This window comes from Equus caballus, chromosome 4 (genome assembly GCF_041296265.1).
Source record: "Equus caballus isolate H_3958 breed thoroughbred chromosome 4, TB-T2T, whole genome shotgun sequence".
Classification (NCBI taxonomy): domain Eukaryota; kingdom Metazoa; phylum Chordata; class Mammalia; order Perissodactyla; family Equidae; genus Equus; species Equus caballus.
The window spans coordinates 83,526,987-83,543,618 of NC_091687.1; the positions used below are offsets into that span (position 1 = coordinate 83,526,987).

The 16,632-nt window shown below is 35.9% G+C and overlaps 1 protein-coding gene across 5 annotated transcripts in view; it reads right to left on the reverse strand.

Annotated features, from left to right (window-relative positions):
• IQUB (IQ motif and ubiquitin domain containing) overlaps positions 1–16,632 on the reverse strand; it is a 57,092-nt gene that overhangs the window by 4,766 nt on the left and 35,694 nt on the right. For 3 of the 5 annotated variants that reach the window (XM_001501290.5, XM_014739205.3, XM_023639580.2), the window contains 4 exons: positions 13,555–13,725; positions 8,708–8,884; positions 4,445–4,693; positions 3,557–3,742 (listed from right to left, as the gene is read on the reverse strand). In XM_001501290.5, coding sequence (XP_001501340.1) covers positions 3,557–3,742; positions 4,445–4,693; positions 8,708–8,884; positions 13,555–13,725 — 783 coding nt within the window. The remainder of the gene's footprint in view (positions 1–3,556; positions 3,743–4,444; positions 4,694–8,707; positions 8,885–13,554; positions 13,726–16,632) is intronic. The other 2 variants (XM_023639582.2, XM_070264993.1) reach the window with 1 other exon arrangement.

The window sequence follows — 16,632 nt, forward strand, 5'->3', positions numbered from 1 at the left end:
TTGTAATGTTTAGTTCATTCTGCCTTAAATTTCACTATCTTCTTGAGAGTCTCTTCCATGATAAGGAAAGCTCCTTGAAGACTCAAACTGGGTCTTTTTCATATATGTGTCTCTTGGCACCATAAGGAAGATACTCAATCGATATTTTTGAATGAATGTACTTGTCACTTTGGTTCTCTTTAAATCTGTTTTAATACTGATGCAATTACCAATTTGAATTTTTTTTCTAAAATTGGTCCTTCCCTCCATTTCTCCAGAGTTCAAGATAAAGATCACAGTGGTGTTGTGACAACAAAACTTCTCTTTGGTCACCTTCTTACTACCTTAGATTCCCACATTGTAAGTCCCTGCACTGTTTTCTCTTCTCTTCTTAACAGAAAATAACCTTCCTGCCTTTATCAAGTCTTCATGCCTTTCCATTTCATTTGTTCTTAATTAATTTTTAGGCTTCTTGTCTCGCCACAGCTATAACAGTACTTGGAACTTTCTCTGTTACGTAGCATTGCGACATTATAAAATCATCTGTTTTCTACTAAGAGTGGCAGAGTGCTAGTTACCAATCCAATATTCATTCTCTCTTCCATTCACGTTTAGAGGCCTGATTTTGTATAGGGCACAGATTTTGTATTTTGTGACATGCTCAGCTTTCCTCACTTTTATTCTAGCTAGAGGTGGCTATGTGACAAGTTTCTGGCCATATACATACATACATATATATAACAGAAGTCATTGGATAAAGCTTACAGGAAAGCTTTTTGAAAGTGAGACGACTCACCTTGACAGGTGCTTGACAGCACCTTTTGGTGTTTGTCATACCTGGGAGGTAGATAGAATGCAGGAGATGAAGCAGCTATTTTATCTCTAAGAGTCCACAAATGTGAGGATGAAAGCCAAAGGTTAAATACGGCTGAGGGAAAAGTTAGGGGGCCTGGGTTTCTGAGAGCATTATGGAGCTACCCTACTGGCCCCATACTGCCAACCTCTGGACTTCTTGTTATATAAGGAAACTAAACCCACATTTGGTGAAGTCATTATAAACTACTTAGTCTGTGATTTTCTGCTCAACTTGAATGCACCTGAAACATGAAAATTGTGTTCATTACATTTCCTTGTTTTTCTCAAGAACTTAGCCGAGTATCTGGCACACTCAAAAGTAAATTCTGGTTGAATTAATAAATACCATCTATTCTGTTTATTAATCTTAATTGACCCTTCTTTTCAACCAAATCACAAATACTTTTACCTCCTCCTAAAAGTTGTTTTCTAAAAGTAAGACATCCCCTCACTAAAGATCCCTCATAGTGTCGAATCAAAGGTAAAGAAAACCCTGGAGAAAAGCAGTCAAAGGATATGATATTCTCGCAGAAAGGATTACGTAGGAGTATCCTGGGATTATTTTAAAGTTTCTTCTCTATAGACAAATTTACCAGGTCAAATACTCACCCTTTGCACTAATCTAACTTTGTTTCACCATTTCTTAACCCATATTTCGTTGAAAAAAAACTAACATATTCCTGCTATGCAACATTAAATTATACATATACAAGACTTTAAAAGTTTTCAAAGCGTCTTTACAGAACCCAAAAGTAACCATTAAAGATGAGATAAGCATATCATGGTACATACAGTCAAAGGAACAAGAAGCAAGTCTTAAAGAATAATATAATATGGAAAGATATCCAGCATCTATTATCCCCTTTTGTATATTATTCCCTTTTTATAGATGAGAAAACCAGGTCACTGAGACATTGATAAACTTGCTCACCTTCTCCCAGCTCATAAGTGACAGAGCCAGAATTCAAAGTCAGGGTTGCTCTGATCCTCTATACTGCTTCCATGTTTTCAGCTAAGTTTTATAAAAATGCATGAAGCAAAGAGGTCAGGTCTTACCGTCCTGCAGGTTGTTAGTGATCGAAATGGGGAAACACTGGGTCAGGCCCCTGACTTTAAACCCACTATTGTTCCTACTTTGGCCAATGTGCACACCATGAAAAATTGATCTGCCTCATTTATAGTTCAGAGAACACAAGTCTTTTTCCAGGCTTTTCCTATAACTTGTGCATGATTGCAGGGAGTCAAGATTATTTTAATTTTTGAGTATGCTTTTACAAACTGAGAAAGCAAATATCTCTGTGCATTAGGGAAATTCTGGAAATGCTTTAACTTGCTGCAAGACATAAACTCTTCTTTAACGAGGCTGAATATTAATACTTAAAAGATGACACTAGCCCAAAACCATAAAAAAGGCCATTTTGTCTTAGTTTGTCTGGTTGAGAACTTTAGCTCTATTTACAGAGATTCAGTAAAGTCGGCATCCTGAAATTAGGAATGCATGTGAATAGAACATTTAATTTGAGACTGGAGTAACTTGATTAAATACACAAAGGGAGTTGTGTGGATTAATTGAAGAAGCAGTGGAATATCAGCTTTGGGAATGAACTTCAGTCCCACTATGGGTCCTGGATGAAATGATATTGCTAGTATTGGCTAGGCTTCCAGTGATGAAATATTTATGAGGCAGCTTAGCTTACTAAATATAATATTTAACATAGCTTCAATTTCTTGCTGCCCTTTCTTGCAATCCCTCGAGTGAAATTTTTCTTAGCCTGGCTTCTACTGGAAAATTATTCAAAACAACTAAAAATTTAACTAGTTTTTCCCCTTTACACCTTCCCCCTGCCCAGTAAAAACACAGGCAGGGAATAGCACTATTCAAAATGACGATTTGAAGTCATTTCTTTCTTTTCTCTTAACTGACATCTTGCATGGAATTTAAAGGTAGAGCAATTTAATCAATAGAAGGCAGAGAATCAGTAACAGCTCTTGGGATCCTGGGCTTGCTTGGTATAAATGGAGTTCTCTGGGAACTCACCAGGGAAGCCTCAATTCTGTTCATCAAAATGTTCTCAAGATTGCATCTTGTAAGTTACTGAAATTAAATGGTATTCAATTTTAGCATTTTTTTCCCCACCCCTAGTTATTTGGAAGCAAATGAAAAATGGAGCCTCGGAACTATACCCCATCGGTATGACTGCCATCTAGAGCACAAAATTTATTTGAGAATTTAGTGTGCTAATAGGCAGACTCATGATGACTAATCAAAGGACGGATTCTATGTTCCAAAATACCTATCTGGTGTTAATATTCATTTATTCTTTCAACAAATACTTATTAAACCCCTAGTCTGTGACAGGAACTGCTGCAGGTATTGGAGATATAGACATCAACAAGCTAAATGAAGTCCCTCCTCTCATGGAACGTGATGTGGAACTAACCCGCTTGAACTTGCTATCATTAGGAGAGAATGGTGTCACGTTCAGGGACTTGGAAGACCTTCAGATCTCTTATCTTTCCTTTTTATGTGCCTTAGTTTCCTTTTAATTTTAATCTCCGCCATACATACCATTCACATATTTTGTTAGTGGTATCCACGGATTCTCTATTAATCCAACGGGAGTATTTAAATTATGCATGGAATGTATTAAAAGGTAGTCAAATTCTTGCTATTAATTCCAATGATTAAATTAATTTCCCAGACAAATTTTGACTTTCTTACCTGTTCAATACTTGTTAGCCTGAGATGAGCAGCACCTTCATCTTTGGTAAGAAGAATGCAGTTCCAGGGGGACCACTCCAAGGACTTATCCCACCGGACCATGACCAGATCATTGAGATTGGTCCAGGCACTGAGGACTGACTGGGACGCCCAGATGTTCTCGGTCAGGTACTGAATATCTTGTAGCTGCATGTCAAAACAAGTTTCAAAAATAATGTTTTCTTCTAAACATAAAATTTCTTTAAGATCATTACATTACTTGAGGAAATATATTGAGTATATTTTTTAAACAGAAACATTATTTCTGAGGTTTTCAGAGGAACATAGCTCCTTATTTTTCACCAAATTTCTGCCCAATCTTCGTGGCATTCTGCCCAAACAATGTTACCAGTCTCACAGTCATGACTGCGTCTTTACCGCAGAGTAAGCTGTATATGTTTCTTCCAGTACGATCATTTTACCTTACATTTATACAGTATTCAGTACTTTTCAAAATTTATTAGTAAGGATCATCTTATCCTCAGGGTTATTGTTGGTCATTTTATTCCATTTTACAAATGAGGAGATTGAAATTTAATAAAGAGTGAGCAATTTGCTTAACGTTATTAAAAAGACTTGTTTTAATGACAAAAGAGGGAAAGGCAGGAAATGAAATAGTTGTTTAAAAACTTTTTTTATTTAAACCATATTAGCTAAAACTCTTGAAATGACTTTTTATTACAAAGTCTGCATATATAAACTTAAAATGGCCAGAAAGGAAGCGTCACAAAATACAAGCAGAGAAAAAAGAACCATTATTTTAAAAGGTTTGGGTGGGAAAGCAGGAATTTTGTCCGTAAAATCAGAGGAAAAATTTCATCCTTGATTGGCAACCCTTACTGATCATACCTGCATCAGGAAAGCAATTTTAGAATCATCTTCATAATCAGCTTCTGAATAGTAGAGCCGTTGAAGCAAACATTTGTATTTCAGAAATGACTCCCGTTGTCGAGTCTCGTTGTCAAGGTTAATGCAGTGACGGCAGCGGTATATGCGTTGTGAAGTGGATGATACAGCAAACTCAGTAGAAGGCAAATAGAGCTGGCAACTGTGGCAAAAGTAAATCTTCTTATAAAACTTCATTGGGTCTTGAGGGGCCTTATTAGTTAAAAATAAAAAAAAAAAAAGGAAAGAAAGGTATAAAAGTCAGGCCAAATACTACCCAAGAGAAGCTAACCAACAGAACAAATACTAAACAACTTATCGCAGAATGAGATAAAAAGTTCGTTAAGTTCTAAAGTCATATTTTTCCCTTACCTTCCTATTCTATACAAAATTTAAATTTTAAGCAGTATTCCTTTACCTTGCCAAAATATTAAAAATCTCTATTATTCATCAACCTTCAGATACATGTGGTAAAATCACCTAGAAAATTGACTGAAAAGAATTAGTAGGTAGAGGCTTTGGGTTGCAAAGCAGTAAGAAAACTCTCCAAGTGCTTTGGTATTTATTTTTAAGAAGAATTTATATTTTTGGTGCTATGCTACATTAATTATTCTTACAGGCAATAGCTAGCTTCACATATAAATAAAAGTCCACTGAACCAAATGTTGTTCTTATTTCATTCATCTTAACAATAAATTTGGATTGGCTCATGATCAGTTTTCAAAACTTGAAACTTTTCATCATACGGTAGTTCTATTTTTAATTTTTTGAGAAACCTCCATACTGTTTTCCACAATGGTGGTACCAATTAACATTTCCACATAGTGCATAACGATTCCCTTTTTTCCACATCCTCACCAATACTTGCTACCTTTTGTCTTTTTGATAAAAGCCATTCTAACCCTTGTGAGGTGTTATCTTATTGTGGGTGTTTTTGGTAAAGACTGGCACCTGAGCTAACATCTGATACCAATCTTTTTTTAATTTATTTTTCTTCTTCTCCCCCAAACCCCTCAGTACATAATTGTATATTCTAGTTGTAGGTCTTTCTGGTTGTGCTGTGTGGGACACCACCTCAGCATGGCTTGATGAGGGGTGCTACGTTCCCGCCCAGGATCCAAACTGGCAAAACGTTGGACTGCCAAAGTGGAGCACATGAACTTAACCACTGGACCACTGGGCTGGCCCCATCTCACTGTGGTTTTGATTTGCATTTCCCTGACGATTAGTGATATTGAGCACTTTTTCATGTACATGTTGGCCTTCTGTATGTCTTCTTTTGGAAAATGTTTATTCAGGCCCTTTCCCATTTTTAAATTGGGTTAAAATTGCTTTTGAGTTGTATGAGTTCCTTGTAATTTTTTAGATATTAACCTAACAGATACATGGTTTGCAAGTATTTTCTCCCATTCTGTATACTGTCTTTCATTTTGTTGATTGTTCCCTTTGCTGTGCAGAAGCTTTTTAGTTTGATGCAATCCTCTTTGTCTATTTTTGCCTTTGTTGCCTTTGCTTTTGGTGTCATGACCAAAAACTCCTTGCCAAGACCAATATAAAGAAGCTCTTTCTCTGTTTTTTTCTAGTAGTTTTACAGTTTTAGGTCTTTCATTTAAGTCTTCAATCCCTTTTCAGTTGATTTTTGTATGTAGTGTGAGATAGGGCTCCGATTTCATCTTTTTGCATGTGGCTGTCCAGTTTTCCAAACACCATTTATTGAACAGACTATCCTTTCTCCATTGTATATTCTTGGCTCTTTTGTCAAATATTAGCTGGCCATATATGTGTGGGTTTATTTCTAGACTCTCTATTCTGTTCCATTGATCTATGTGTCTCTTTTTATGCCAGTACCATGCTGTTGTGATTACTATGGCTTTGTAATATAGTTTGAAATCAGGAAGCACGATGCCTCTTTGTTCTTCTTTCTAAAGGTTGCTTTGGCTACTCAGGGCCTTCTGTGGTTCCATATAAATTTTAAGTTTTTTTTTTCTATTTCTATGAAAAATGGTATTAGAATTTTGATACGGATTGCATTAAATCTGTAGATCAGTTTGGGTAGTATGGACATTTTAGCAATATTAACTCTTCCAAGAAGATTTCTTAAATACAAAAAAAACCCCAAAAAACCACCAAAAGCATGATCCGTTTTAAAAATTGATAAGTTTAACTTCATCAAAATCAAAAACTTCTGCTCTATAAAAGATACTGTTAAGAGAATGAAAAGACAAGCCACAGACTGAGAGAAAATATTTGTAAATCATATATCTTAAAAAGGATTTACAGGTTAAACATAAAAAGAATTCTCAAAACTCAATAATGGGAAAATAGCCCAACTAAAAAAAGGGGTAGAGAGTGTGTTGGTAAAAGACAAGTGCAGGCACTTCACCAAAAAGATATATGGATGGTAAAAAAGTGCATGAAAAGATGCTTAATATTATTAGTCATTAGGAAAATGCAGATTAAAATATAATGGGATACTACTACACACCTAACAGAATTCCAAAATTAAAATAAAAACTGACAATACAACGTGACAAAGATTCAGAGCAGCTGGAATTCTCACACATTGCAGATGGGGATGCGACATGGTACAGCCAGTTTGGAAAAAAAGTTTGGCAGTGTCTTACAGAGGTAAATACACATTTATCATATAACTAAACTGCTCCACTTCCAATGTATTTAATGCAAAACAATCAATTTACACAAAAATGCACAATGAAGTGTTTGTAGCAACTTTATTCACAAAAGCCCAAAACTCTAAACAACTCAATGTCCTTCAACCATGAATGCATAAACAAACTCCGGTACATCCAGACCATAAAAATATTTCTCAGTTATAACAACAAACTACTGATACACTCAAGAACGTGGGTGAATCTCAAATGCAATATGCTAAATGAAGACTACATTATGGCCTCAAAAGACTACATACAGAATGATTCCATTTATCTGACATTCTGGGTTAGGTAAAACTATAGAAATAAGACGCAGGTCAGTGTTTGCCAAAGGGTTTGGGAGCCAGGGGAAGGGGTGATTACAAAGTAACGAGAATCTGGGGGAGTTGATAAGACTATTTTTTATCTTGATTGTGCTGTTGGTTACATGACTCTCTGTATGTATCAAAACTGACCAAAAATAGTGAATTTTACCAAAGGTAAATTTAAAAAGTGAATAAAATCGTATAATGTTATGTGAACGTGTAGAATATGAAATTCTATTATATTACTGCAAACATAAGAACTGAATAAGTCTATAGAAAAGGACTAGAGGGTAGCTGGGACAAATGAAATATTGATTTGAATAAGAAATAATATAATGGACAACTTAATATTCTCTTGCAATACAATTAAGTTTAAAAAATTCACTAAAAAAGAAAAAATATAAAAATTAAACAATTTTTATTTTTCTATAAGTTTTGACTAAATACTGAGATTTTGTTTATGTCAAAAAAGCAAAATAGATGCTTAGTCAGCCTCTTAAAAATTATAATTCTAAAAATAATCATTGGAATAAAACACTATTTAGAATTCTTTAGTAAACTTCCCCAAAACTTTACTAAAAATGTTTTAAATAGTTCTGCACAGTGAGAAGGCAATAAGGCGCTTATCTTGACCTTAGAGAGCAAAATCTCCACAGAAGCCTAAGCATGTTGGAGTGGGTGAAGGTAGTTTAGTTCAAATACATGTTACTTTTGAAATTCTCTCAGGATATCTACATGGGTCTGTTGAGTAATAAATATAACCATGTGGTAAGTATCATAAGGGAACACAAATGAGGTGCATGTAGGATCTCAGAATGAAGAGTTTACCTGTCTTTGCGGTCTTGTGAAGGAGAGGACATGTAATTTGAGTCTTAGGAAATGAACAGGAGTTCGCTGGGTAAAGCTAGGGGACAGTATTCCAGATAGAAGCAACAGTACGTGAGTACGTGCAAAAGCACGATGGTGTGAGAGATCATGACACATTCAACATAGTGCAATACTAAACTGAAAATTTGGCTCAGAGATGAGGAAAGAATTCAAGGTTGGAAATACAGACACAGAAAAAGTTAAGTGAGTAAGTTTAATTTATCAACATAAAAAATAATCATTCAAAGGAGATTTCCACCAATAAGATGGTCTTCCACTTGGACCCCAAGTAAAGTATTAAAAGAAAATATGAATATACTTCAATTTACTATAGCACATACTAGAATTTTGAGAAAGAAGTTCGAGAAAAAAAAGTAGAGTACCTTAAGGTGTCTTGCAACTTCTGGATTAAACAGAGGCGTTTTGATGTAATGAAAAAAGAGTGTTGCAATTCTTTTCCTGAGTCCTTCAAGGTTTTGATGTTTGACTCCTCTCATCATAAGGTCAACCTCTCTGTCAATCAATTCTAAAATTTCCTGAGTCAGTTTACAGTCATGTTCCTATATAAAATACAAAAATATTCAGTATAGAATTTTAAAAATTACTAAGTTTGGGGGCCAGACCCATGGCTGAGTGGTTAACTTCATGCGCTCCGCTTTGGCAGCCCAGGGTTTCACCAGTTTGGATCCTTGGCATGGACCTAGCACTGCTCATCAAGCCATGGTGAGGCAGAATCCCACATAGCAGAGCCAGAAGGACCCATAACTAGAAGAAGTAAGTATACAATGGGGGGGGGGGGGGTGGGATTTAGGGAGAAAAAAAAAAGGAAGATTGGCAACAGATGTTAGCTCAGGGACAATCTTTAAAAAAAAAAAAAACTACTAAGTTAGTTTTTTAAATTATCACCCAAACAAACTGAAAACTAGACTCCAGCATAAATGAAACATCACTGATAGGAGTAAAAATTGGCAAAACTAACTTGGAAAAAAATTAGATTTATCTAGTAATTGTCTAGCACAGTTTAAGATATGCATAGTCTACAACCCAGCCATTCTATGCTTAAGTGCTTTATAGAAATGTGCACGTGGAGTCATTGTTCACATAGCCCCAAATCAGAAACAACCGAATATCCATAAATGAGTTGATTACACAAATAAGTGATGGCTTATGCATACATAGGAATATTATCTAATGTATGGAAATGAATGAACTACAGCTACACACAATAACAAGCTTAAATCTTACAAATTACTGTTGGGCAAAAGAAGCAAGGCACCAAAATAATACATACAGTATCATTCCATTTAAATGAAATCCAGAATAAGCAACACTACGCCATATTATTTAGAATGTGTACAGAGGTGGTACACTACGAAGAAAAATCAAGGAAATGACTACCATGAAAGTCAGTATGGTAGTTCCAGGGGAGGAGAGGGAGAATTGCCATTACGAAGTGGGACACCAGCAATGTTCGCAATATCCTGTTTGGGGGCCAAAGGGTGGTTACGTGGTTGGTAGCTTTGTATTTACTAAACTGCACATATATATTTTATATATATTTTCTGCATGTTTATATAATTCACAATAATTTTTAATAAAGTAGCAGAAACAAGTGTGGTTGAATAAGAAAGCCCAGGTAAGAGCTAGGTTATTAAGGTAAAAGGATTTATAAGTAGCAAAATAGAAGTTACTATAACTGCCCAACAGAGGACCACAACAAACACAGTTTGAATGAAAGAGTCAGAAGGTAAAGTCAGTCACTAAAATAATGCTCTTCTGTACTTTTTAATACATACTTGTTATAGCTAATTCAAGAGTCTGCATCAGTGGTCCTTGACCCCGAAGGCCAATAAGAAGGACATGAGGGAGATTTTAACATTGCCCTCACAGTTGAGGATCTAATTTAAATGCTCTGAAATGGGGCCTAGAAAACATTCCTCTACATTTATTTTCATATTCTCTCTCTCTCACCCTGTATGTCTGTCTGTCTCTCTCTCTTTCAAGCTCTCTAGATAATTCTACCTGTACTCAGGTTTAAGATTCTCTAGTCTGTATTATTAATTGTCATCAAAATGATATCTCTTATTGAGGGCTCCCTGTTTGTAAGCACTGAGACATATAGATTATATTTTTTAATTTATATTTTATATATACTTATACATGTACATATATACACATACATATATATTTATACCCTCAAAGCAACTAATTTTACAAATGGTGAAACTGCTTTTCAGAAATATTAAATAACTTATCTAAGGTTGCACAGCCATAAATGAATAGAGCCAGAATTTGAGTAATGCTTAAAGGCCTTATCTCCTACCAAAGTATTGTTAAATAAATGTACATGTGACTATATTAGGTTAAACATATTGTTTAAGATATGCACAATTTATCTTTTATGAGCCATCCTTTGGCTTTTAAATTAACCACCTAGTGGTCCTAATTATGTCAGGTAAGAGCATTTCTACTGTATTCCCTACCTGCACTCTCTTTTTTCCAATCTGCTCTTTTTACTGCCCTCTACAGATACCAAGTTTACTTCCTACCTCTGGATCTACCACTTCTCCCTCTTCCTATCTATCTTTATCTTCCAAGGCTAGTTACCACACAAATACCTTTGAAGAGGTAGTCCAGAACAAAGGCAGTCAATGCCTCTGTTCTCAAGATAGGCAGAAATGTGCGAGACCTATGGAGACTCACCTCTCAACAAGAACCATTTACTCAACTATTTAATATGCCTTAAGAATTTTGTGTGTCTTGTCTTGTTTCTTCTCGACAGAAGAACTTAGGAGGCAAAGAACCCACATGAAGTATCTAATAGCTATACTTGAGAAATTCTTAGATTGAAATCACATGGCTCACTTAGATGGATCTAAATATGGCTGACATTTTTTCAGTTGTTATTTATAGTGAACCACTGATTATCATTTGAGTATTTATACCTATATGCTCTGGCAATTTGGGTCTACTGATGATCAAAACAGACTGACCATGCAGAGTTACCCAATCCATTGCCTATGTACAAGCTTTGAAATAGTTCATACAAATGACAGCTCAGAGACAACTTATATCTCTATGCCATAAACTGAAGGAGGCATCTGGTAACTATCTTATAAATGTAGAGAATTCAAAGTCATTTTTCAGAAGCCAAATATTTTTAGATGAAATACTGATTTAATTTATTTATATTGACAATTACAAATGCTCGATGTTACCTTCAATTTGAGCTATTTATAAAACACAAGAGTTTTACCAACGGCCCTAATGGTACTTAGGTTTTCCCCTTTCATTAGGAATATAGAAAACAAATCCATTGTAGTGAATCCTGTGACGTGGTGCCCAGACTACCCCTGCTTCAGAACTGAAGCACGAGGTCTCCCAGCTGCTGATAGGGTTGGCAGCTGGCAACTGTTAGCTGAGCCTCTCTCTGGATTGCCGTCAGCTGAAGAAAGCTATCTTGGCTGAAAATTGCTGGTATGTGGGAACAAAAAATAAATGGAGTCCTGATCCAGGTCCAGCTCACAATATGTCCACTGGGTTCTCAGATCCACCCAGTACTCATTTTCCTGGTCCTTGAACATATCATTGGAATGGAATACCTGGTAGTCGACGCAAGCCCCTTACCCTTGATTTCTTGATCCGTGGGGTAAGAGCTAACATGATGTGGAAGACCAACTTGAAGCCCCTGAAACTGCCCTACTCTGGAAACCAAGGTGGCGGAAGTAGAAATGGACCCATTTATTACTTGGGGAATTTCTGCATCCTGTCCCTGCAACTCTGGGCCCTTCAAGTTCAGAGGTCCTAATTCCTGGAGGGAAAATGCTTCTACCAGAGGATAGAGCAAGAGTCCTATTAAATTTTAAGCTACAGCTAATGCCTGGGCTCCTTAGGCCAAAAGACCTGGGGCTAAGGGAAGTGTCATATGCCTGTAGAGTTAATTGACCCTGATCTCTGAAAGGCAGTAGGGCTGTTACTACCGAATGGAGACAGGGAAGAATATGTTTGGCACCAAGGTAATGGGAATTTCTTGCTATATTCTTGCCCAATTTTGACAGTAAATGGAAGTCTAGTAGCCTCAGCCTGAGAAGAGCATAGTGATCAGTGGTCCAGACCTCTCAAGGGGTGGGTCATCCCTACAGGTGAGGGTGAGGAAATCTAAAATGGGTAGGAGAGGAAAGAGAATGAGTATCTGTTGCAGCCTTAAAAACAGTGACAACATTAGAGGGCTGTAGTTATTTCACCAACCTTGCACTTGTAATTTTCCCCAGGACAAAAGAGCCTATCCAAATCTGGAGGAGCTGCTCTCAAACCTCAGAATATGAAGCTAGTGGGTCCAAGCAGCAGTATGTGTCATGTATGCTGTGTCCAGACGGGAAGTACTCATTCTCCCACTCCTGTGCACTGTTGGCTGACACTCTCAACTCAGTCCCTTTCTGAGAACTGCTTTGTGGTAAAGAGAGATGCCTCACCCAAAGTCACATCTCCTTCCCAGGGGGCAGCCCACAACCAATAAATGGTCAATGTGGGAGTAAAATCTCCTGGCCCCTTGCCTCAATTCAGGACAACTCAAAAGGGCCTTCCCAGTTTCAGAGATCCCTGTGAGATTGGCTGAAATCATTGATGAGTTACATTTCTCCATCTGACCAAGCCTGTTATCTATTTCCTCACAGGTGTACTCTCCGATAAACTCCTGCACACTAATTTCCATCTCAGACACTGCGTCTTGGGAACTTGACCTGGGACACCCATTTCATTTTCATTAAAAGCAAGACTAAAAACAGAAAATCAATAATGAATGAGAAAAAAAGACAAAAATACGTACACTGATGCTGCTTTAAAACTGCTAAAAATAAAATTTTCATTGAAAAGTGTCAGAGTATATAGGCAATAGGTACTGTTTTATTGAACTGAGCTGAGTATTAATCTTATGCTATATATTTGCACCCATTGCATAGAAGGGATATATTTGCATTTAGAATATTCATTGTGCTATAGTTTCATTTACTATGTGTCGTAATATATAGTTAGAGAAATTTTTGATAAATATTAATGCATAAACCACATCCTCCCAAAATTATACCAAAATAACATAGTTGTTGACAAAATAAAATTCATATATATAAATATTTATCTTTATAATGGCTTAATACAAAACATCTTGCTGATTTTAGTATTCAGTTTCTTTTATTGATAGTGATACCCCCAAGCTAAGAGAAAGTTAACATACCTTCACAGTGTGTTTAAGTGTCAAGAGTACATCCAGCCTCTCATCTTGAGAGATACTTTTCAGCATAATGCATTTATAGATGTTCTGCAGTTCTCGGGCTCTGATGGTAAACTGTGTATCCATTTCCATCATTTTGCCATCAAATGTTCTCCACATCTTTGGAGCTGAACACTTAAAAATAACATTATGTTTACAATTATCAGTTAATTAAAGGCTAAAAAATAATTTTGTTCCTTCTACTAAAAGCTAACCTTAATAGCATGTGCTTTGTGAATAAAAGTATCACTAAAACTTAAGAAAATTCATTGAAGAATTTGTAGACCATGGGAAAGTAAAACATTTTAGAGAAAAATCTGAGAGAGTTGTTCAGGTTGCAGAAGTGCAAACACTTCTACAAGATTCAGAATTTTCTACTAATTTGTACTAACTAGTATGTTGAATGGCTCGATGGGTATATAGAGTAACTCATTACCTGCCTGGCAAAAAGCATTAGCATTAGAATGCTAAAAAAAAATTATCTGCTTGGTTTAATTATATTCAGTTGTATAAATGTGTCTTGATCATGCCTTGCCAATGGAAGACAATCTGTGTAGACCAATTGTTACAATTCTCAATGTATTAGAGCTAAACGTAGCAGAAAGAACCTCTGTGAGATATGGCTTTGTTTCCTCTAAAGATAAATCTACAGCAAGTTCACAGTTCTTCACAAAGCAGATGTCCACAGCGACATTTATGGCACTCGCAACAATTTAAATCTTAGATTTGATATAATTTAAAGTTTAGATAGAAGTCCATGTATTTGAACAAGTCATCAGGAATATCGACTAGCCAAATAGAGAAATAACATAAAGCTGTATTTAGTATGACAGCATTATGAGGAATTTTTAGTTATAGCGTCAATTTACCTTTAATTTTTTTATGTTTCATATTAGCTAAATTACATTGAGAACTACAAAGTTATCTTCTAAAAACAACTGTTTAATATATTTTCAAAGTAATGGTACCATTTTCTGATCAAAGCCAAAATGCATGTTGTTCAGAGTTAGGAATCTTCATTAGAAACTTTAGATTCTCAGTTTTAGGTTTTTTGTTTGTTTGTTTGTTTTTTAAAGATTTTATTTTTTTTCCTTTTTCTCCCCAAAGCCCCCCGGTACATAGTTGTATATTCTCCGTTGTGGGTCCTTCCAGTTGTGGCATGTGGGACGCTGCCTCAGCGCGGTTCGATGAGCAGTGCCATGTCCGCGCCCAGGATTCGAACCAACGAAACACTGGGCCGCCTGCAGCGGAGCGCGCGAACTTAACCGCTCGGCCACGGGGCCAGCCCCTCAGTTTTAGTTTTAATCCAACAAATGAGAAGCTGTAGCCCCATAATTAATTTAAATTTTTAGAGCATAAATCTAATATTAAATAATGTATTGTTAATTAGCTGTCTGATAGAATTAGGTAAAATTTGTTAAGGATTGTAAAAGGGAAATAGCTCAATAATAAAATATTTTATCATTTAATTATTATCATTTAGAAATAGAAAAATATTGTTTTAAATGGATACAGCCTTGTTTGGGGTAGGCATCAGAGTGCTTTGAAGTTTAATGCTTGTTTCAAAGCTCTTTTTAAAAGTTTTAAGGAATAAGCAATCTTAGGCTAAGTTTCATACTGCAATTTTCTAAAGTCTAACTAGTGTCTCAATCTTTGCATGAAATTTTCCTCAGGGTAGCTCTATTAAATGTAATTTCTTTTCTTCCAGTAATATGGACAATACCTTTTGTTCTGCAGGCTGGTAGCTTATTTCATTTGTAATAATCCAAGTATAATAACCTTTTAATGAAATGCCTAGTTCACCTACTTAATTGTATTTTTTCCAGCTGATGGACTGAGTTAACTCCACCTTCCCTCCAAGTCTTTAGCCTCATCTAATATAGTATGATACAGCAGTATCTTAGATTTTTCCAAATATATTCATCATCCCAAACCTTCCCATCCTTCAATTTTTAACTCAAACCCTACCTTCTCCATAAAGATTCCTAACTACTATGGTTTGAACCAATGAAATCACTAGTATCTGAAATCCTAGTGTACTTATAAACACACACATACACACAAACAAGTATGTTGTGTTTCCATTTCAATCACTCAGGACAATGAAATTGGAATCCAAATTGTTCTATAATTATTTTATGTTTCTCAATTCTATTTCTCCCAAAAGATTATAAGAAATAGATTTCTCATGTAGTTCTGTCTATCTCACAGGGTCTACAATACTCATTCATTCAGTCAACAGATATTTATTGTGTTTACTACATATTAGTCAGTGTGCTAGGTACTGAGTAGATAAAATACTATCTTGATTTCGAGAACTCTCAAATCTAATGGAATATAAAGATAAGAAAATAAATAATTAAAATAAAGGATGATTATGCTTGATGATTGTAAGTAAAGAGGTAACTACAGGTTGCTATGAAGCACTTAACTGGTGAAAAGAAAATAGTATCTAAGATAAAACCTGAAGAATAACTAGGTGTTAGCCGGATTAAAGGGAACTGAGTTATAGAATCAAGGAATCCTAGATTTGAAGTTCAAGTTCCCCAGTGTTGGCACTGATAAGATAGAAAAAATCTATTTGGCAAGGCTTTTTTATACTTGGATGTATTTCTACCAACACTGATAACTTGGTCTTCAAGTCTGGCTTCTTTGATTTCAGGCCTTAAGGCGTTTTTTACTCTGATGCAGGAAAATGTCAGCTTTGCTTATTTCTCTTTCCTATTTCCTTTTTTCTTTGAACGCCTTGGCTATAATAAGAGACGTACAACAATCATGTTCTTAAATTGCTTCAGAAAACAGGAGCGTAATAAATTCCATTTAGCTGCCAACAAATGAGATAGCACAGACTCTGGAGCAGAGAAACAGAACAGCAGGAAGACACATTTCACTGAAGGGAAGGTGGAGAGATAACAAAAACCTTGAGAGTAGCAGCAGGCTTCCACAAAAGAGAAGAAATGTGCACTGTGAGAGGAAGTCTTTTCTTCCTCCTAAATTAATACTCAAGTCCCAAAGAACATAAACTAAGAATAACCCTAACCC